The sequence below is a fragment of the Microcaecilia unicolor genome, chromosome 1 (assembly GCF_901765095.1).
Source record: "Microcaecilia unicolor chromosome 1, aMicUni1.1, whole genome shotgun sequence".
Classification (NCBI taxonomy): Eukaryota; Metazoa; Chordata; class Amphibia; order Gymnophiona; family Siphonopidae; genus Microcaecilia; species Microcaecilia unicolor.
In genome coordinates this window covers 92718092-92742447 of record NC_044031.1, presented here as the reverse complement: position 1 = coordinate 92742447, position 24356 = coordinate 92718092, and the positions used below count along the sequence as shown (strand labels likewise).

At 41.4% G+C, this 24356-nt stretch overlaps 1 protein-coding gene across 1 annotated transcript in view; it reads right to left on the bottom strand.

Annotated features, from left to right (window-relative positions):
• The window catches only part of CUL2 (cullin 2), a 419462-nt gene that overhangs the window by 170399 nt on the left and 224707 nt on the right, over positions 1-24356 (bottom strand). The window contains exons 9-11 of the mRNA XM_030199038.1: positions 21464-21560; positions 21239-21349; positions 16179-16341 (exon numbers count right to left, since the gene is read on the bottom strand). Coding sequence (XP_030054898.1) covers positions 16179-16341; positions 21239-21349; positions 21464-21560 — 371 coding nt within the window. The remainder of the gene's footprint in view (positions 1-16178; positions 16342-21238; positions 21350-21463; positions 21561-24356) is intronic.

Below are 24356 nucleotides of genomic sequence, written 5' to 3'. Positions count from 1 at the left end.
ACCTGTATTGAGGCCTCCTGCTGTGCAGGCCCCCCTGGGACCCTCCATGGTCTGACCCGACCCCGAGGACGACGTCGAATCTTCATATTGCCTCGGGTTCGGGTCAGACCATGGAGGGTCCCAGGGGTCCTGCACAGGTGGAGACCCACTCGACGCCTCACTGCTCCCAGTGTCTAAGGGTCTAGAGGCAGCCATGCTTACTGATACTCCCGATATCGATGCTGAAGCCTCCGACCGCGATGCTGATGTTGAGGAATCCTGACTTGGCTCCAAAAATCCTCTCGTTGAGCCTCTCGGGAAACCTGGTTCCTCTTCTTCGTATGAAGTCAGAGAACACAGTTAGCAGGGCTATAGTTGGGCCCAAGACACTGCAGACACCAAGAATGGGTGTCCTTTCCCAAGATAGTCCAATTGCAATGGGTACAGCGCTTGAAGCCACTGGGAATCTTCGTGGACATGGATGGAAAAACTGTGATGGCTAACCGACTCGATGGTACCTGAAAAAGGGGCAAGGCATGGGAAAAGAAAGAAAGGGAAAGACCCGACTGAAGTCAGGGCCTAAATACAGCCTGATGACGATGGAAAATAAGAAAACTTAAACCCGGGCAAAATAAAACTAAGGAAATTAAAGGACGGGTTTGAAAGAGGCCCAATTAAATGAGCCACAAGAATAGAAAAAACAGCCAGAAGGCAATAAACCGCTCTCAAAAACCCAGGAAAGTGAGAAGACAAAAAAAAATACACCTCCTCATCATGTGGGAAAAAAAAAAGAACTCTGGAGACTGCATTCGCGCGAAGGGCGGGAAGGCACTTGCATATGCGAGATGGAGCACGACTCACGTTCCACAAAGCTCTCTTTTTAGCTTTGGAAAAATGCCAGACCGGGCGACATGTATCAGCTTCACCCACTTGTGAGAAGATAGAAGCCTGCTTGTCCTCAAAGAACACAGGAACCCCACATGGCTGCCAATCACAACAGGATTTTTTTTTTTTAAAGAACTGAAAAGGAAGCACACAGCATGCTCAGAATTGGGCTGAGGTCTTCCAAGGGCAGGATTGCAGAATGGGGTCACTGACTAAAGAAAAGAAAATTATATGGTAGGTTATAATTTCTCCTTTTTTCGCATCAGCTCCACCGTTCTGCACAGTTGGGATCTAATGGGTGGGGGAAGACAAGACCCCTGAATGAGACCCTCTGCCAAAGTCCGAGTAGACTCTAGCCAACACGTCCAATCTGTAGTGCTTAGTAAAGGAATGGAACGATGACCAAGCCACTACACTGCAAAATCTCCTCAGGGAATAATGCCTGAGCCTCCACCCAGGAAGCGGTCTGAGCCCTAGAAAAGTGGGCCTTCAGCCCGTGAGGGACTAGACGATTCTTACAGATGAAGGCAGATTCAAAGGCAGTCCTGATCCACCTTGCAATGGAAGACTTAGAGGCCAACTGGCCTTTCCGAGGGCCATGAAACAGCACAAAGAAGTGGTCAGAGACTACATTCGTTCATTTCCTGAAGGTACTGGAGCAACGCCCTCTGGACATCCAGTTATGGACGAAGATTTGACTTCAGTGGACTGAAGGTGGGCAGGCAGATCTCCTAATTCACATGTTATGGAGATACCACTTTTGGCAGAAAAGAGGGAACTGTACACAAGGACGCTAAATTATCAGAGAAGAAAAGATAATGATCCCAGAATGAGAGGGCCTGCAGTTCCAAAACCCTCCAAGCAGTGATGACAGCCACCAGAAATACCATCTTGAGAGTAAGATCCATAATGGAAGCCGATTACAGGGGCTCAAATAGGGTCCTAGACAGAGCCCAGAGAACCAACTTGAGATTTCACAAAGGAAAGATAGGACAAAGCAGGATCACAGATGTGCTACCCCATTCAAGAATGAAGCCATCTCCCTATGCAGTGCCAGAGAGGTGCCCTGCATTTTTCCCCAAAAACCGGAAATCACAGCCACCTGGGCTCTCAGAAAGCTCAGAGCCAATCCCCGATCCAGGTCTTGCTGCAGGAACCCCAAAATACCAGGGAACTGAGCCCTCTAAGGAGAGAGAGACTGTAAGTCAGAAGGGATTCGACCTTTTGGCAGAAGAGGCTCCTCCACCAGAAGGCGCCGGAGATCTGCAATGCCAGTCTGGAGGAAACGGCAGGACCAGATAAGGATGACTTGCAATCCTGCATAACTGTCGGCCGATCAAAGGCCTCAGAGGAAATACACAAAGGGAAAGGGAAATGGGACTTGATATACCACCTTTCTGAGGTTTTTGTAACTACATTCAAAGCGGTTCACATATATTCAGGTACTTACTTTGTACCAGGGGCAATGGAGGGTTAAGTGACTTGCCCAGTCACAAGGAGCTGCAGTGGGAATTGAACTCAAGTTCCCCAGGATCAAAGTCCACTGCACTAACCACTAGGCTCCTCCTCCTCACTTGGCCAAATCAGGGTACTGATCCCCTGAGAAGCTAGTTTCCTCTGATGACTGAAGAAGCACTCCGCTTTTGCATTGACTCTGGACACCATCAGTTCATAGAATGGAGGGCCCCAGCAGTCCACAATGCACAGGTGAAAAGCCTACTGCCCCAGCTCCTGGATCCAGGAGAGAGCAGCTGAGAAAGTCTGCCTGCACATTTTCTTTGCCTGTAACATAGCACGCTGAGGTGGCCTGCAGATGGGTCTTCACCCACTGACATAAACTCGCTGCTTCCAGGGCCATCGCCTGACTCCTGGTCCCGCCCTGCCTGTTGATGTAAGCTACTGTCATGGTGTTGTCCAACATCACTCTGACCACTTTCCCTTCGAGAAGCACTCATAAAACTCCCACAGGGCTAGATGTACCGTCCGGGTCTCTAGAAAATAAATGGACCACGTTGCCTCCCGGCTCAACCAGGATCATTGGGTCACCTGGCCCAGGCAGTGCACTCCCCAACTGAGGAGAATTGCATCCATGCTGATTACAACCCACTGAGGGGGATACAAAGGAAACCCTCTCATCAAGTGGACCAGACTGTCCCACCATGCCGGACTAAGGGCACGATGCTCAAAACTTACCAGGCCTGTAACGATTAATTTAGACTGGTTTTAGCCAGTTTAGTGTGCACATTATCGTGCGACTAATGCAAAAAGGGTTTCGGCACTGCTTTTACTGTTTGCAGAAGCAGCAACCTAAAACGCAATACGAACTTATTAAAATGAGCATCCCGTGTGACGCAGAGAAAGGAGCGCCTGTAACATTCAAAATTTTCCAGCAGGTCTGAAGATGTCGTTGCATGAGAGTGATTTCTCGGGGGAGCAGTTTGCTAACGTTTTTAAGCAAGTGTGTGGGAAATATGCCATGTGCGTGTGCTCTGCCCATAGAAAAAGGAAAGCAGCAGTCTGCTTGCATTTTTTAATACTATCTGCATGTGTGTGGGAAATGTGCCAATCCCAATATAGCCACCGGGACCTCCCACAGCAGTCTCGTAAGGCTGCCACAAGACGTCCTGGGGGGGGGGGAGGGGGGGAAGGGGGAGTTTCAGCCAAAAATGCAGATATCTGTATTTTCAGTCAGTTTTTCGTGCCAAATCCGAAATTCAGTTGGCCTCTAATATAGTGAAACACCACTTCTATGCACCCCGTTATTGTGTAGGTCCAGATTATGCATGATGGCAACATGCCTCCCGATGATGCCAAGTTTGTATGTGGGACTTCTTTATACGTGGTACAGTGCAGTGGGAAGAATGACTCCCTCCTCCTCTGGCCCCATGTCTGGTGCTTCCTACCTTAAATCATTTCTTTGCCTAGGTCTTCAGTAGTGGCAGCAATTCACACATGTGGTCTACCCAAGCTTGGAGCCTGCTCTCTGCTGTACCCCACCCCCTTCTGACCTACCTTCCTACTTCCACAAGGGAAGAGCACAACAGAGAGCAGTTCTGAGCTTTGGCAAATGGCCTGTGTGAAATCAAAAACCTCAGCAGAGAAAGGATTTAAGGTAGGGCATGCCAGACCTGGAGCCAGAGAAGGAGGCTGAGGGAGGTAGTCACTTTGCCCCTGCCGCAATATCAATTAAAAAAAACAAAAAAAAAAAAACCCTGAACCTTTGGGCTCCGGACCACCATTTGAGTAGGCCTAATGATTCGCTTATAAGCGCACCAAGAGTACTCGGTTTCAAGGTCTTTGACTCTCATCTACTGCGTACTATCGGTGCCCCACTGTACTAGCAATATCCAATGGCTTGTGGACTAAGGGTAGTTTCTATTAATGCAAAGGGGCTGAACTTTCAGGTTAAGATGGTTACTTTTGAAGGAAGCGGCATACCATAGAGTCTTCATATGCTTAGTACAAGACACTATTAAAAAGGATGAAAGACTTAATATCTTTACATTATTCCTACTAAAATGGTTTCAGAGAGGAGTTAAGGGTCTGAAACTCAAGGGGCAAAAATTATGTGTTAAACATATTTGATATACTTCAGTCATCTTTAACTGAAGATACTGAAAGAGCTATATTAACAACTTCGTTTGTATTTCAACAAGATTTAAAAGCGATATTAAGGTTGTTCTTTTGTAAAACACAAGTGTTATTTTATGAGAAAAAAAGTTTAGATATACCTGGATATAACAAGGCAAACACAAAATCGAAGGAAAATGTTTTTGTCTATGAAACGAAGTTTTGTCTTTAGGGGCTACTTTTTTATTGGTTTACCTATGTAAATGTGTGCGTAAATATCTAGAGACAAAATACGTTTTCTTTGCACCTCAACAATTAAGGACCTTCTTTGACTTGAAGAAAATTACAACTTGATTTGACAACTGATTTTCATACTTATTTATTTATTTTTATCATTTGTACCCCGCGCTTTCCCACTCATGGCAGGCTCAATGCGGCTTACATATACAGGTACTTATTTGTACCTGGGGCAATGGAGGGTTAAGTGACTTGCCCAGAGCTGCCTGTGCCTGAAGTGGGAATCAAACTCAGTTCCTCAGGACCAGAGTTCACCACCCTAACCACTAGGCCACTCCCTCCCTCAACTATTAACTATTAATATTAACACCTGTTTCAGTGCTGAGATTGCTTTAAAGGAATAGGTAGGGTATTTATCACGTAAAGGAATTCATTGTCAGAGAATGAGGTAAAAGCAGTTAGCTTAGCAGGATTAAAAAAAACAAAACAGGTTTGGATAGTTTCCTAAAAGGAAAATCCATAGACCATTATTAAGATGGACTTGGGAAAATCCACTGCTTTTTTTTTCTAGGATAAGCATAAAATCTGTTTTACTGTTCTGGGATCTGTCTAGGTATTTGTGACTTGACTGGCCACGGTTGGAAACAGGATACCGAGTTGATGGACCTTCGGTCTGTCCTAGTATGGCAATGCTTATGTTCTTATGATCTCCTTATCCTTACTGATTATACTTCACTGGCCACGGTTGGAAACAGGATACCGAGTTGATGGACCTTCGGTCTGTCCTAGTATGGCAATGCTTATGTTCTTATGATCTCCTTATCCTTACTGATTATACTTCACCTTTCATGGTGGTTTAAGAAGGATTGTTCATACAATTATTTTCTTCAGATTCCTTATGAAAAATTTTCCTTTCCATGTTACTTGTTCAAGTGTATTACTTGTATTTTTACAACTAAAATTTTATAATAAAGAATAAAAGAAGACTTAAGATCTTCGATATTCATGGCCTCTAATGTGATTATCGCACAGCTCTTAATCATATAATGGCTAATCTTTGTTTAAATTTAGCAACTGTGCTTATAAACGTTATGTCTATCTGGCAGCCCTTTTAGGATCATTTTTTATGGATAACTGAAGGGAATTGATGTTTCAAGTTTTAAAGCTGCTTTTCTTATAGAGATATGCATTGTTCTTTTTTTATGATGAAAGCAGACAGCAGTGTTGACTTAAAACACTGAGTTCTATTAATTTAATAGGTAATATATAAACCTTATTGAATTTGGATGATCTGGTTAAAGGAGACAATTCCAGTACCCCCCCTCCCCCTTCTTTTACTCCTTGGTTCGTAGTTGTACTGTATATGTAAAACATGCTGTGCTTGTGGTATGTATCTTAATGTAAACAGAAAATGTAATTTGATCATTGATTTTTTTTTTGTTTTGTTCACTTCAATTTGACACCCTTGTTGAAAGGCATATGCTTAAATATGGCCATGTTGGGTTTTATTCTGAATTTTAAATTATTATTAAATACTATTGAAATGCTTTATTAATATGTATTATTAACTTTTATTTATTCATTTGCCAACTCTTGTTCTATAACTTATGTCATCATCTGTCTACATGACTTATGTAATACGGAACACACGATGTATGGATAAACTGCACCTCAATGAGCAAAGTAGCATTAACAACAGAGTGCTGTCTGCCCCTTTACAAGATCATTTTTTTCAACTTCAGCATAATTTTGATGAATGCCGGTGGCGGGTTACTGATCACATACTAGCTAATCTACTTGGGAGAGATCGTATTTATCAGTTGAATTATTTTTTTTATTTTTGTTACATTTCCCACTCATGGCAGGCTCAATGCGGCTTACATGGGGCAATGGAGGGTTAAGTGACTTGCCCAGAGTCACAAGGAGCTGCCTGTGCCTGAAGTGGGAATCGAACTCAGTTCCCCAGGACCAAAGTCCACCACCCTAACCACTAGGCCACTCCTCCACTCCATAGTAGATGACGAATTACAGTGAACAGCTGCTATTCTGCACCCATTACATGGGGCAGCTTGTGCTGTGTGTAACAGATTACGTGTCTATATATTTACTAAGCTGTGTATAATGGAGCAGGTCCCTACATGTCTGTGGTGCTCTGTGATTAGCCTTTATGAATACCTGTATTCTGCTCTCTGTGCCTTTTGGAGCTTTGTTGTTACTGCCTGCCTCTGAGCATGCTGGGAGGAGCAGATTTCCCCCCTCCCTCCGATTGCTCTCCTGAGGTAAATAGAAAAGATATGGCAACCTGTTAGAGAGCTGTGCCTAGGTCATAGATCCAGCGTGCAGAGGGCTTGAACTCTCCATGCTGAGGCATTAAACTGTAGCTTGCTTTTTTTTCCTCTCAGAGTTAGTAATCCATAGTGGCTTTTAACCTTATGCAGCAGCAGCTGCTGCTGCAGTAACTGTTAGTGCTTTATGTATTTCATATTACCAGCCACTGACAGTTCCTCATCTCTAGGAGAAGGGCTAATCACAGACACAGACTCACTGTATGTACAGAATCCCTAATCCAGCTCAATGCACCTGTCACTTCTTTTTTATTATTTTTAAATATTGTCAACAACTGTATTACATGAAGAACTGGATTAAGGATTTGAGTCTTTTCTTTGATAATAAGCAGCCCCAGGTTTAACTCTCTAAACATACTCAATACAAGTACACAAACGGGTAGAGGTCAGAAAAACTGTGAATTTATAGTTACAAACAGTACAACCAGTGGGCTTTATCACTGTGAATATGGCCGCTGAAAGGTAGATTGGTTGTATATATTTTTAATTGATGCTATTTTGTTTCTTTAACAGGATCATCTACACGCAAGCAAAAGGCGATGATGCAGCTAGTCTAGAGGACCGCTCTAGGAAGTTATAATTTTTCCCTGATGTAGAGTTGTATGCCTGAAACACTTTCATTAAAACCAGTAAAGAACCAGAGTATAGTAAGGAAGGAACAAAAATGAGAAAAAGAATGATCCAGATAGATCAAATGAACTATGTGAACAAAATGTTTTATATGGTGGTGGAGAGATCTCAGAGTGTGAACTCACCCAAGCGAGACTACACCGAAGTGATTTACGCCTCTAAGGGTGGGCAAGTTTCTCGATCATAGAACTTCTCCACTAATTTTTATTTTATTTTTTGTGAGCAGAAACCCTCATGTGCTCTTATTGCACTATTAAAATAACAATGCAATATTTTAAAATATCTGGATCAATTCTCTCATTTGCTCCGTCCAATGTCTTTCACCTAACAAATGAAGATTGGCACTATTTTTCAGCTTTATTTTGTTAAATCATATTTTGAGTTGCTGAAGAAGTGACTACGAAACCCTGCAGAGTCAAACTCGCTATGGTTTACTGTGGAAAATAGAAGAATACAACACATCATTGCGTGGGAGCGTTTTACATCTGGGATTATTTACCAGGCTTACACACTCTACTTCAAAAAGGAGAAGCGGTGATGAATCACTTGATGGGACCAGACGTTGTTAATACGGATTGAAGTGAGTCTTGGAGTGGTGGAGTGGATCACCGATTTATACGCTAAGTGCCTAACTTCATTACATTGACATATTATATAATAGTGCTATGGAAATTCAGAACATCAGTATTCTAGTGAATTGGTGAAAGAAAAATTATAGGAAAGACATACTCTCTCACTATATATTTGCCATTTGTTAGGTGCAAGACATTGGATGGAACAAATGAGAGAATTGATCCAGATATTTAAAAATATTGCATTGTTATAATTTTTATAGTGCAATAAGAGCACATGAGGGTTTCTGCTCACAAAAAAATAAAATAAAAATTAGTGGATAAGTTCTATGATCGAGAAACTTGTCCACCCTTAGAGGAGTAAATCACTTCGGTGTAGTCTCGCTTGGGTGAGTTCATTCCACCACCATATAAAACATTTTGTTCACATAGTTCATTTGATTTATCTGGATCATTCTTTTTCTCATTTTTGTTCCTTCCTTACTATACTCTGGTTCTTTACTGACTTTAGTTTTGATTTACCAGAGGTTATTCTTGGGATCGATTATATTTGAAACATTTTCATGTCAGGATTTTTTGGACTATTCCAACTCCTGAATTTTGAGAAACAGTCTGTATTGTGTGTATGTGCATATGCATTATTTTATATCTATATATATATATCTCAGGAGTGGGCAATTAACATGTTTTTAATGAGATTAACAGGTTATAATTTTAACGCTAACCCAAATTTTTAACGCCAAACCGTGCCCCTCGCCCAAAGCATTTACCATAATAGATCTCCTCTTCGTGGAGTCTCAGGCAGTGGCACCGATTTGCCATACACTATATAATGCTGACCCTGAAGCATCCCCCCTCCCCCCAACGCAACTTCCTTTTTCGCAAAATGCTGCAAGACCAGGCTTCTGGATGAGCTGGCATCGCTATAAGACTACTCTTGTGGGAATCTCTGTCATAGGACGTCTGATGCCTGCGCCATTCTGGTAGCCCTTCTCTGTCCTTCCAATGGTAAGGCTTTCAGAACTATGCAGATGGGACCAGATGGGAAGGAGGTTCTGAAAGTTAAATTTAGGCTCTTAGGTAGAAATCTGAAATACAGATCCTCCAGGGTAGCATTTTTTGAAATGCTCTCTGTTCCACGTGCAGGACCCAAGAGGCAGGCAGAGCTCCAAAGTCTCAATGCGTGGTTCAGATGATAGTGAAGGAATGAAAGATTTAGATTTGTTAGGAACTGAGCAACATTCTGTAAAAGGGGGAGCCTATTATGAAAGGAGACTCCACCTTAACCGGGATGGAATGAAAGATTTAGATTTGTTAGGAACTGAACAACATTCTGGAAAAGGGGGAGCCTATTCTGAAAGGAGACTCCACCTTAACCGGGATGGAACCAAGCTGCTGGCGCTAACATTTAAAAAGAAGATAGAGCAGTTTTTAAACTAAAATGGTGGGGGGGGGGGGGGGGGCAACAGTCACACAAGGGTACATGGTTTGGTTTGGAGTATCCTTGAAGGATACTACTGAAACAGAACATTCAAGGAATCCCAATAGAAAGGATTCAACAATGGTGGAAAGAAAGCCAGAAGTGTTTAAGGGGAGAGCAGAGTAAAGTATGCACATTATCCCCATTAACGTCTAAGCAGCTTGTAGATGCAAGGACAAAAAACCAATTTGAAGGTCTGTATACAAATGCTAGAAGCCTAAAAAATAAGAGAGTTAGAGTATATAGCACTAAATGAAAAGGAGAATATAATAGGCATCTCAGAGACCTGGTAGAAGTAGGACAATCAATGGGGCACTGTGTTAAGAGCATACAAATTATACCACAATGATACAGTGGATCAAATTGGGGGGGGGGGGGGGGGGGGGGAGGTAGTGCTATATGTTAAAGAGGGAATTGAGTCAAACAAAAAACATTCTACATGAAACAGATAGCTTGGAATCCTTATGGATAGAAATTCCATGTTTGAAGGGAAGGAGTATTCTGGTAGGGCTATACTACCTCTGCCAGGACAGAACAAACAGATAGATGAAGAAACGTTTACAAAAATTAGAAAAGCTGGCACATTAGGCAACAATATAATAATGGATGATTTCAATTACTAATAGCAAACAAATAACGGGAGATAAGAAATCAATACCAGAAAATTAAAAAAAGGATTTTTAATGATAATACATAAGTCTGGCTAAAATGGAAGAAAGATCAACACAAAAATAAGTGCAGAAAAAAAAAAAAAAAAAAGACTTCAGCGTGCCAGATACGCATAGATCTACAATGATAAGTTCACCAGCTAACCAGGCAGTTGTGCAAGTGGAGCAGTGGGTTTCTCCTAAAGCAGCCATAAGGCGAAACAGGGTTCCTTGTCAAGAACTGTACACATGCAATGATTATGAAAAATTGTGCCTGCCTGCTATTGCTGCCTTTTATGGTCATGGGCAGCTGGAGCTAAGTGGACTCTTATAAATGCTTCTTAGTTAGATATATGTTTTTGAACCGTTCCATAGTTCATGTCTTCTACTACTGGATGGAAGATTAAACACTGATTTTTGAAGTGCAGTTTTGTTTTTTTTTGGGGGGGGGGGGGGGGTGGGACCTGTGATGGTTAGATAGAGACCTTAACATTGTAGATGGGTACATGGTACACTGAGGTCTTTTTCTCTTCACTTCTTTTTGTGTTGATATTTCTTCCATTTTAGTCAGACTTGTGTATTATCATACAAAATCCATTTTTTTATTTTCTGATTTCAAGTACCCCAACATTGACTGGATAAATGTTACATCAGGGAATGCTAGACACTAGAAATAGGGGTGAGATACCTAGGTATATCAGACAAATGTAAACTAATAAAAGGTTCTCATAACATATACCAAATACACTTGTAGATCTATGGAGGAAAAGGCCTCGAGAAACCCCTTAATTTGTGAAAAAATCACTAAGGAGTTGGACTTCCTCATCATTGGCCGGAAAAACCTCCGTGAGAAATTTTACTTTAGTTTCAGTTCAGACTTTTAACCTCAACAAGTCAAAAGTGAAATAAACTTAACTTAGTAGTCGATCTCTGAGATCAACTGATCACGGTCAAAATCAAAGTTGATAAGAGAACACAGAGATCGAATACTAAGTTTATCTAACTTTTGACTTGTTGAGGTTAAAAGTCTGAACTGAAACTAAAGCAAAATTTCTCACGGAGATTTTTCCGGCCGATGATGAGGAAGTCCAACTCCTTAGTGATTTTTTCACAAATTAAGGGGTTTCTCGAGGCCTTTTCCTCCATAGATCTACAAGTGTATTTGCTATATGTTATGAGAACCTTTTATTAGTTTACATCACGGAATGCTCAGGAGGAAAAACTCCTAGACGTAATAAATGACTGCTTCTTGGAGCAACTTGTCCAGGAATCGAGAAGAGGGAGAGCTATTTTAGATCTTGTCCTTAGTGGAATGCAGGGCATAGTATGAGAGGTAATAGTACTGGGTCCGCTGAGAAACACTGATCATAACATGATCAAATTTGAGCTAATATCTGAAGTCACAAAGGAAATCTACTGTAGCAGCACTTAATTTTCGAAAAGCGACTATGATAATATAAGGAACATGGTTAAGTTAGGATTTTAAACAGGGCATAGACGTTGTTTAAAAATACCATCTTGGAAGCCCAGACAACATGCATTCCACATATTTACAAAGATAGAAAGATGAGGAAACAGCAGCCAGCATGGTTGAAAGGTGAAGTGAAGAGGCTATCAGAGCCAAAAAAACATCCTTCAAAGAACGGAAAAAGGACCGAAGAAAATAAGAAGCAATATCAGCACTGGCAAGTTAAATGCAAAGCACTGAGAAGGCTAAAAGAGAATATGAAGAGAAACTTGCCACAGAGGCAAAAACTCACAGTAACACTTTTTTTCAGGTACATCAGAAGAAGAAAGCCTGTGAGGGAATCTGTGGGACAATTAGATCATGCAGGAGCAAAAATGGAATCAAGGAGAACAAGGCCACAGTGGAGAGACTGAATGAATTATTTGCTTTGATGATCTTTACAGAAGATGTGAGAGATCTACCTATACCAGAAATGATTTTCAAGGGTGACGATGTGGAGAAACTGAAAGACATCTTTGTGAGCCTGGAAGATGTTCTGAGCTGAACTGAAAAGAGTAGTAAATCACCTGGACCAGATGGCGTGCACCCTAGGGTACTGAAAGAACTCAACCATGAAACTGCTGCTGCTGTTAGTGATATGTAACCTGTCATTAAAATTGTCCGTAGTACCTGAAGATTGGATGTAATGCCGATTTTTAAAAAGGGTTCCAAGGGTGTTCCGGGAAATTAAAGACCGGTAAGCCTGATGTCAGTGCTGGGCAAAATAGTAGAAACTATTATAAAGAATAAAATTACAGAACACATAAACATGGTTTAATGGGACAGAGTCAGCATGGATTTAGCCAAGGGAAGTCTTGCCTCACCAATTTGGTTCATTTTTTGAAGGCATGAATAAATATATGGCTAAAGGTAAGCCGATTATGTAGTGTATCTAGATTTTCAGAAAGCTTCTGACAAAGTTCCTAAGAGATTCCTGAGAAAATTAAAGAGTCATGGGATAGGAGGCAATGTTCTGTTGTGGATTAGGAATTGGTTATTGGATAGAAAACAGAGAGTAGGGTAAAATTGCTATTTTTCTCAATCTAGAAAGGTAAATCGTGGAGTGCCAGAGAGATCTGTACTGGGACCGGTGCTTTTTAACGTATTTATAAATGATCTGGAAATCGGAACAACAAATGGAGGGAGGAGTGGCCTAATGGTTAGTGCAGCAGGCTTGATCCTGGCAACCTGGGTTCGATTCCCACTGCAGTTTACCCCAGGTACACAAACTTAGATTGTGAGCCCTCTAGGGACTGAGAAAGTACCTGCTGCGTACGTCTAGTAGTGCTATACAAATGATTAGCAGTAGTAGTATTAAATTTGCAGATGACACAAAACTATTCAAAGTTGGTAAAACACATACAGACTGTGAAAAACTGCAGAGAAACCTTAGGAAATTGGAAGACTGGGCATCCAAATGGCAGATGAAATTTAATGTAGACAAATGCAAAGTGATGTACATTGGGAAGAATACGCTGAATCATAGTTACCTGATGCTAGGGTTCACATTGGGGTCAGCACCTAAGAAAAAGATTTAGGTGTCATTGTAGACTATATGATGAAATCTTCTGTTCAGTGTGCAGTGGCGGCCAAAAAAGCAAACAGGATGCTAGGAATTATTAGGAAAGGGATGGTAAATAAGGCCAAGAATATTATAATGCCTCTATATCATGCCATGGTGCGACCTCACCTTGAATAGTGCGTTCAACTCTGGTTGCTGTTTCTCAAAAAAAGATATAGTGGAATTAGAAAAGATTCAAAGAAGAGCAACCAAAAGGATAAAGCGGATGGAACTCCTCTCATATGAGGAAAGGCTAACGGTTAGGGCTCTTCAACTTGGAAAAGAGACAGCTGAGAGGAGATATGATTGAGGTCTACAAAATCCTGAGTGGTGTACAATGAGAAGAAGTGAATCAATTTTTTTATTCTTTCAAAAAAGTACATAGACTAGGCGACACCCAAGGAAGTTACATAGAAATACTTCCAAAACAAATAGGAAGAACTATTTTTTCACTCAACGAATAGTTAAATCTGGAACTCGTCGGAGGATGTGGTAACGGTGGTTAGCGTATCTGGGTTTAAAAAATGTTTAGACAAGTTCCTGGAGGAAAAGTCCATAATATGCTACTGAGATAGACATGGAGAAGCCACTGCATACCCTTGGATTAGAAACATGGAATGTTGCTATTGTTTGGGTTTCTGCCAGGTACTTGTTACCTGGATTGGCACTGTTGCAAACAGGATACTGGACTATTGGTCTGACCAAGCATAGCTATTCTTATTTTCTTATGATATTGCTATTGCCCATGAATAAAACATTGTATTCAGCTAGGCAGTCTCATGCATATTGCATATCCATTCTAATTGACTATTTTTAAAACATTAAGAGAAAAACAAATATATCTATCCCACTCTCAGTGGGTGTACCTCAAGGATCTGTCCTAGGACCTCTCCTTTTCTCCATCTATACTTCCTCCCTTGGTGCTCTGATCTCAGCCCACGGTTTTCAGTATCACCTTTACGCTGATGACTCCCAGATCTACCTCTCCACACCAGAAATCTCGGCAGAAATCCAGGCCAAGATATCTGCCTGCCTTGTCTGACATTGCTGCCTGGATGTCTCACCGCCACCTGAAGCTCAATATGTCCAAAACTGAGCTCTTTATCTTCCCACCTAAACCAACCTCTCCCCTTCCCCCACTCTCTATTTCTGTCGACAACACGCTCATTCTTCCTGTCTCATCTGCTCATACCCCTGGGGTCATCTTTGACTCCTCCCTCTCCTCGGCCCATATTCAACAGATTGCTAAAACCTGTCGTTTCTTCCTCTATAGTATCGCCAAAATTCGCCCTCTCCTTTCTGAGCACGCTACCAGAACCCTCATCCACACTCTCATCACCTCTCGCTTGGACTACTGCAACTTGCTTCTCACAGGTCTTCCACTCAGCCAACTCTCTCCTCTTCAATCTGTTCAAAATTCTGCTGCACGATTAATATTTCGCCAAAGTCGCTATGCCCATATCAGCCCTCTTCTGAAGTCACTTCACTGGCTCCCTATCCATTTCCATATACAGTTCAAGCTCCTCTTATTAACCTATAAGTGGATTCACTCTGCTGCCCCTCACTACCTCTCCACTCCTTCCCAGGAACTCTCCTAATTGCACCCTTCTCCTCCATCGCTAACTCCAGACTCTGTTCCTTTTATCTCGCCGCACCTTATGCCTGGAATAAACTTCCTGAGCCATTACGTCAAGCTCCATCCCTGGCCGCCTTCAAATCCGGGCTAAAGGCCTACCTGTTTGATACTGCTTTCAATTCCTAACTTGTCACCCGCTCGTAACCTTTATCTTGTCTTCCTTTTCCCTATATGTCCTATCTGTCTGTCCTTCCCTTATTTGTCCTCTGTCTGTCCTGACTTAGATTGTAAGCTCTTTTGAGCAGGGACTGTCTTTTCTTCATGTTCAACTGTGAAGCGCTGCGTACGACTAGTAGCACTATAGAAATTATTTATAGTAGTAGTAGTAATTCAACTTTAAAATAAAATATTGAATAGCATGTTGTGGAGGATAATCATCCACACTGAGCATTTCTAGAAAAAGATGTTTGGGTCAAAGTAAAAAAAAACAAAAAAAAAAACACTGAAAAGCATGTGCAGGATAATAAGCCACGCTGAGCCACTCCAGAAAATACTAATGAACTGTTATGTTTGAATAACTGATTGAATCGTGAATAGAATTTTAAAAGGCATTATGACAAAGTTTAATCAAGTTTACAGTATCATTAAAGTATTGAGTTTCAATATTGTATTACATTTTGTTTGAAACTATTTTTTATTGCCCAAAATGCATACCATGATTGTGATTAAAATTTTTCATCATTGCCCACCCCTAAATTATATATATTTCAGAACTACATATTTATATGTGCTGCTATCCCCTCCCCCCACTTGAACTTTTTTTATTTTTGGTTTTAGTGATTTCTTAAAAATAGGGAACCAATTTCCTGAAATATCTTAAGAAACTGCCTGCCAAATGCTTTTGTACTGTAACTCTAAGCCTTATATTTAAACACACAAAAAAGAGTAACACCTAATCCAGACAAAAATGAAATTAATCTACATTGGTTCCGTACCCCATGCAACTTTTATCCATTGTTTATCCTAACAAGTATTTTTTATTTTGCTTTGGCCATCTAAAGCTATTGAGCTTCTTTAAGGAAATGTGGCCATCTCTAATTTAATGGTACCAAAAGCAATTCTGCTAATAAATTGCACTGCCACTGTAAGACCAATGTTCACCAATCCCTTGCTCGGCTATCGTCCTTACCGCTCCGCCTCTCTTGTCGGATGATGTTATGGCATTCAGCATGTAGGAACTGTAAGTGGTCAGCCACCATCCTCTGCTGGCACTCATGAATCACTATGCCATATGAGCTGGGGTGTAAGTACTTCCGACATCGCATCTCTTCATCTTTTAATCTACCTAAAATCTATAAATAATTTTCAACCATCACATTCTCTGAACAGTCAGTTACTAAAATTAATGTGCACTGGACACAGGTAAACAAAATTTATTCACCAATAATTTGTAGAGCTACTTCTGGTAAGGTCACTGTTGTCTCAAATACTTACCCATTTAAGTTTTGGCAATTCTGCCACCTCAAAGACACTTGTGCTCATTACATCTACAGCCCCTGCTAATACCTCAATCTTCCTCCGAGACACACTTATTTACGTCCTACTGCCTCTGCCATGCTAAGGCAATAGTGCTCTGAAATACTTCAACTACTAGCATCTGAGTATGTTTACTCCATTAAACATAAATGAAGCATAATTTTTGTGTCTTAGAATTTAAGATGTAGGGTTGTGATGCTAGAGCAGTGGTGCTCAAACTTGTCCTCAAATGTGTCCCCAGCCTGTTATTTTTTCAAGATTTCCCTAAAGAATACGTATAAATCTTTATTATCAAAATTACTTGCTGAAATGTCCCTCACTTAACTAAAAAATCTCCTTATATTAAACACAGCCCAATCCTAAACTATCCCAACAATTACATAATGCTTACAAAGATCCAAACACAGGATCACATAAAAAAATATTCCCTTAGGTAAGTCCCATAATACAAAATGTTGGTTCCATCAGTTCAAACAAACACAGGCTCCATACAAGTCAATCCTGTACAGCGTCAACCGTTGCAGTTCAAAACAAGCAAATCTGACTCATCTGTAAAGCTTGCTCAGTTACAAAGCAAACCATACAAATATGACAGCACCAAGGAACAGGAAAGTAAGCACACTGCGTCTTCCACTATTCATCCCATTCACAGAACAATATTTTGATCGCAATTCACATTCTGCAGCAAGTTCTCAAGACCCAAACAATTACTCGCTAAAACATCCTCCCCCAAGTCCCATTCAACTTCAACCAATACATTTAGGAATCTTCAGGCTATTGCTTCTTCTACTCTGTCCTCCAATGTTTCAAATATCTTCTCAACCACTATGTTATCCAAGTCTGTCAATGAGGCTGTCTCTTCCTATAATACTATTATCTCTTCAGCTCTGGATACTCTCGCTCCTCCCATTCCCTGTTCTGTAAGGCATACCATACCCTAGCCTTGGCTGACCTCTAGAATCCGTTACCTACAATCCTGTGCCCGCTCTGCCGAATGCCTTTGGCTGAAATCCCATGTCCAAGCTGACTTAATACATTTCAAATTATTGCTGACCTTGCCAAACAGGACTACTACATCCAGTTCACAAATTCTCTTGGCTCAAATCCTCAATGTCTCTGCCACATTGACCTCTCTCTTCAAAGTGTCTTCACCTCCAACTCTCCCTTCACTTTCTCCCCAGACTCTGGCTGAGTACTTTCATGATAAATAAAGTTCACAAGATTAACCTTGAATTCTCAGCCAAGTCACCTACACCTCTCCTTTCCTTATTTCATTCTCTCAACCCTCCTTCAACCCCCGCCTCTTTTTCTGAAATCACTGAAGAGGAAACTACACATCTTCTTTCCTCCTCGAAACTAACTACCTGTTCCTCTGATCCTATTCCCACCCATCTACTTAGCACTATCTCTCCTACTGTCATCCCTTTTATCTGTCATATCCTCAATCTTTCACTTTCCACTGCGACTGTTACTGATGCCTTCAAACATGCCATATTCATCAAAACATTCCTCAAAAAATGTTCTTTAGATACTACCTGTCCTTCCAACTATAACCCCATCTCTCTCCTCCCTTTCCTATCCAAGATACTTGTCTTGACTTTCTTTCATCCCAAGCTATTCTTGATCCACTTCAATCTGGCTTGCGCCCTATTCGTTCAACTGAAACAGTGCTTGCTAAAGTCTCCAATGACCTGTTCCTGGCCAGATCCAAAGGTCTCTATTTTATCCTCATCCATCTCGATCTATCTGCTGCTTTTGACACTGTTGATCACAGCCTACTCCTTGATATGCTGTCCTCACTTGGATTTCAGGGCTCTGTTCTTTCCTGGTTTTCTTCTCATCTCTCCCATCGTACTTTTAGTGTATATTCTGGTGGATCCTCCTCCACTTCTATCCCACTATCAGTTGGTGTACCTCAGGGACCTGTCCTGGGACCTCTTCTTTTCTCAATCTATACTTCTTCCCTTGGTACTCTGATCTCATCCCATGGTTTTCAGTATCACCTTTACGCTAATGACTCCCAGATTTACCTCTCCGCACCAGAAATTTCATCAGGAATCCAGGCCAAAGTATCAGCCTGCCTGTCTGACAATGCTGCCTGGATGTCTCACCGCCATCTGAAACTAAACATGACCAAGACTGAGCTTCTTATCTTTTCCCCTAAACCAACCTCTCCTCTTCCCCCATTCTCTATCTCTGTGGATAACACTCTCATCCTCTCTGTCTTAACTGCTCGTAATCTTGGGGTCATCTTCAACCCCTCTTTCTCCTTCCCTGCACATATTCAACAGACTGCTAAAACCTGTTGTTTCTTTCTCTACAATATCATCAAAAGTCATCCTTTCCTTTCTGAGCACACTACCAGAACCCTTATCCACACTCTAATTACCTCTCGCTTACACTATTACAACTTGCTTCTCACAGGTCTCCCACTAAACCATCTCTTTCCCCTTCAATCTGTTCAAAATTCTGCTGCATGACTTATATTCCACCAGTGTCACTATGCTCATACTAGCGCTCTCCTCAAGTCACTTCATTGGCTGTTTCCACATACAGTTCAAACTCCTCTTACTGACTTATAAGTGCATTCACTCTGCAGCTCCTCAGTACCTCTGCACTGTTATCTCTCCCTACACTCCTCCCCAGGAACTCCGTTCACTGGGTAAATCACTCTTATCTACACCCTTCTCCTCCACTGCTAACTCCAGACTCTGTTCCTTTTATCTTGCTGCACCATATGTCTGCAGTAGACTTCTTGAGCCTCTATGTCAAGCTCCTTCTCTGGCAGTCTTCAAAACTAGGCTAAAAGCCCACCTTCTTGACGTTGCTTTTAACTCCTAAATCTTACTCACTTGTTCAGCACCCATTTTTATCATTCCCACCTTAGTAATTTCCTTAGCCATTATTTGTCCTGTTTGTCTGTCCTAGTTAGACTGTAACCTCTTTCGAGCAGGGACTGTCTCTTCATGTCTGGTGTACAGCGCTGCATACATCTCATTAATCTCATCCCATGGCTTTTCCTACCACCTCTATGCTGATGACTCCCAAATCTACCTTTCTACCCCTGATATCTCACCTTGCATCCAAACCAAAGTTTCAGCGTGCTTGTCTGACATTGCTGTCTGGATGTCTCAACGCCACCTGAAATGAAACATGACCAAAACCGAGCTTCTCATTTTTCCCCCCAAACCCACCTCCCCACTCCCCCCGTTTTCTATTTCTGTTGATGGCTCTCTCTCATTCTGTCTCCTCAGCGTGAAACCTTGGGGTCATCTTTGACTCTTCTCTCTCCTTCTCTGCTCATATCCAGCAGATCGCCAAGACCTGTCGTTTCTTTCTTTACAACATCCGTAAAATCCGCCCCTTTCTTTCCGAGCACTCTACCAAAACCCTCATCCACACCCTTGTCACCTCTCGTTTAGACTACTGCAATCTGCTTCTTGCTGGCCTCCCACTTAACCTCTCCCCTCGGTTCAAAACTCTGCTGCCCGTCTCGTCTTCCGCCAGGGTCGCTTTACTCATACTACCCCTCTCCTCAAGTCGCTTCACTGGCTCCCTATCCGTTTTCGCATCCTGTTCAAACTTCTTCTACTAACCTATAAATGTACTCACTCTGCTGCTCCCCAGTATTTCTCCACACTCATCCTTCCCGTGCACTCCGCTCCATGGATAAATCCTTATCTGTTCCCTTCTCCACTACTGCCAACTCCAGACTTCGCGCCTTCTGTCTCGCTGCACCCTACGCCTGGAATAAACTTCCTGAGCCCCTACGTCTTGCCCCATCCTTGGCCACCTTTAAATCTAGACTGAAAGCCCACCTCTTTAACATTGCATTTGACTCGTAACCACTTGTAACCACTCGCCTCCACCTACTCTCCTCTCCTCCTTCCTGTACACATTAATTGATATGATTACTTTATTTTTTTGTCTATTAGATTGTAAGCTCTTTAAGCAGGGACTGTCTTTCTTCTATGTTTGTGCAGCACTGCGTACGCCTTGTAGCGCTATAGAAATGCTAAATAGTAGTAGTAGTAGTAGTAATCTAGTAGCACTATAGAAATGATAAGTAGTAATAGTTCCACATTTAACATTAAAGGTAAACACATGCTCAGATGCTGATATTATTTGAAAAAGTATTTTCAGATTAAAAGGCACAAAGATATCTGCAAGTGCATTCAAATACAATAAATCAAGAAAGACTAGAAATTAAAATATGATATGGTAAAGATATTTAATATGAATCCCTATAACATTATCCCGGAAAGATATGAATAATCTAGCTGAACCATAAGTTCTCCCTTCCCTCCCCTGGGCATATGTACTTTAACTTTTCATATGCGAACTGCAAAGTTATATATCCTTCAAAATATTGACCAAAGTCAATAAAAGAGTTTGAAGATCACAGTAAACTAATTCAGTTTGAATTTTGAGCAATCAGTACATGTTAATAATGACCAGTCATGATTAGCGTGCATCTTGTCACTATGACTGCATTCTCTTTTAATGTAATTTATATACAAATATAAAATATGAAACTATAGATGAAATATCAAACTTTAAGTGCCCCAGTCCAATGATGTATATGACCTGTAAGCAGTAATGTGAGAACAGTGAGGCAGTCAATTTTACAGGAAAAACCTGTTCTGTGCTACACCTTTGGTGTACACTGTATGAAAAACTGTGGGTAGACTCTGGGAGAAAGAAAGAATTTACCTTTTCCATATACTGTGAGCAATTTGACTGTTGTAGTAAATTTGAAGCTTCCTGTTTGTAATATTCACCTGTCTCCGTCAGAAAAGGACACTCAAATATTTCCTGATAAAACTAAACATAAAAAGCATTACATTGTAGTAAAATAAACACTTTGAATAAATGTGTTCAAAATTTAGTTTTACAAAAATGTGTGTATATCAACACTGAAAGCAAAAATCATTTTACCTTTAAGGGAAATTTTTTCTTATACTGTTCAACATGAACAAAGGAGTTGATAACCCCATGGATTACTTTTTGATTTGGATCCTCCCCACACCGATCACTAAAAGAGTTGAGAAACAAACATGGAATTATAAGGGCTTTAAAGGAATGCTGTAGGTGTAACTCAGTGATTATAAAAACCCCATACAGAGTTACAAAATCAGTAGGAGATCAATCTTTTTGCTGACTTAGGGCCTTGTTCACTAAGGTGCACTAGTGTTTTTAGCGCATGCACAAAATTATCTTGCGCTATGTAGGCGCCAATAGGAATATTGTGGGTGCCTACACAGTTAACATGCGCTAAAAACACTAACCTGCCTCTAACGCAGCTTAGCAAACAGGGCCCTTATTTATATCTTTTGTGCTTGGATAATTTATTGGATCTTAAAAAGTGCTTACAAATGTTTACCTGATATGACCTTATTTTATTCTTTTATAAACTTAATTTTTATTATGTGATAATATAAACCAACAATTAAATGCCCCCACCTTTCTCCCCTCACCCCTCCCGCCATTATCAGAACAGCTGAAAAAAGAAAAAAATCGTCTCCCATATGCTCCATCTCCTAAAGCCCCAGTAAGTAGATCCGAAGTTATCCAACCAACCACCAGTTCTGAAATTTCTTCCATCAGCTCTCAAAGAGCTGCACACAATTATATTTACCTGCAGTAAAATGATACATCTCATACCATCCCTCTATTTTCCCCAGAACCACCCTCAAATCTGGGCATGATGACTGCTTCCACTGAGCCACAGGGGCCAACCGTGCTGCCACAGTGCCTAATATCGTATTTTCTTTCCTCTTTCAACCCAGGCACAGACATATTCAAGAAAGCCACCTCTACAGAGGGGTCAATCCGCTACTGTAAAATCTAAGAGAAGAGGGAAAAAATTCTATCCCAATATCCCTGTATTACCCCACACCCCCACCACATATGCAGGTGTGTGCCCAGTCTTCCACAGGCCCTCCAACACTGACCTCTCCCCCTTCTAAAAGGTTTACACAGTCGTTCTGGAGTCAAATACCAACACAATAGCACCATATACCCATTTTCCACAATAACAGTAGCTACTACCAAAGACTTTGTCCTACACCAAACCTTCTCCCAATCAGCCTCTGTGAGACCCCTCCCCATGTCCTCCTCTCAATCCCTCATATATTTAAGTTTCACCCCTGTCTATCATTTAACTATATATAAACTTGCAAGGTTTCTTTAATGTAGGTCCAAGCAGCTTCTCAAAACCAGTCTTCCTCTGGGCCAATTCCCTCAACATACCAAAGTGTTGCAAATAATGGTTAACTTGCAAATAGAGAAAAAGGTCACAGAGTAACAAATCATATCTAACTTTCAGTTCACAAAATTGACATAAGTCTACGGAACTTGGGTTTACAAAGTGCACCAAACACACTAAACCCTGAGTATCCCATTGCCTAAATAAATCATTACCTCTCCCAGGCTCAAACTCTGAATCAAACTGGTGTGTACCAAGATTACCTCATCCCATCAAGTAATAAAGGTTGAGCACTCTTCCATACCTTCAAGTTAAGCTTACAGAAAGGACAACCACCAATCAATCCTACTGCACTACCTCCAGGCAGCCAGGGTAAATGAGGCAAGGAGCTCTCTCCACTTTGTCTACCTGTTCAAGATCTACCCATTGTTTAGAATCTTGCTCCTGCCACTCTACAACAGCACGCAGTTGAGCTGCCTGGTAATATTTCTTGATATTTGGAACCACCAACCCTCCCATCCATTCTACCCCAGCAAATGATTGCCCACGTCACCCTTAGGCTACGGCGATCCAAAATAAAGTGAGACACCAAGCTCTGCAGCTTCTACAAAACTCGCTCCTCTACTGGAATAAACAAAGACTGAAAAAGATATAGAAGCTGAGACTGAACCACCATCTTAACTGCTGTAATATGTCAAATCCAAGACCGACAATAGCTATCCCACCTCACCAAGTCATCCCGGACCCGCTTCAATATAGGACCATAATTAAGATCATATATACTAACTAGTCTCAGGGTCCCCAATCTTGATGCTTAGCTGGCGGAGTGCCACCTTTGCCCATCAGAAGGGAAATTGAGCCTGTAACTCTACCTTCTGATTACAAGGCAAAGTAATGTTCAACACCTCTGATTTCAGCATATTAACTTGAAAGCCAGATACCCTCCCATAACACTCATTCATGACTGCTAACAGGGAGTCCTTCGGACTCATCAGTGTAAACAGTAGATCACCGGCAAACAGGATCAAGTTATAATCCTATAATCTGTATCTCGCACTGTAAACCCAGTAATCCCAGCCTGATCTCACACTCACTGAGCTAAGAGCTCTATCTCTAAAGTGAAGAGGGGAGAAAGGACACACCTGCCTCGTTCCCCTATAGAGCTCAAAAGCCTGAGAGTAACTGCCGTTGATCCTAAAACAAGCTATCGGAAAAGTGTAAATCACCCGAATTCAGCTCTTCAACCGGGGTCATAAGTACATAAGTACTGCCACACTGGGACAAACCAAAGGTCCATCAAGCCTAGCATCCTTTTTCCAACAGTGGCCAATCCAGGTCACAAATACCTGGCAAGATCCCGAAAAAGTTCAATATATTTTAAGCTGCTTATCCCAGGAATAGCAGTGGATTTTCCCCATGTCAATTTAATAATGGTCTATGGACTTTTCCTCTAGGAAGCCATCCAGACCTTTTTTAAACCCCGCTAACCTAACCGCCTTTATCACATTCTCTGGCAACGATTTCTAAGTTCAATTACACGTTGAGTGAAGAAAAAGTTTCTCTGATTCGTATTAAATTTACTACTTTCTAGCTTCATCGCATGCCCCCTAGTCCTAGTATTTT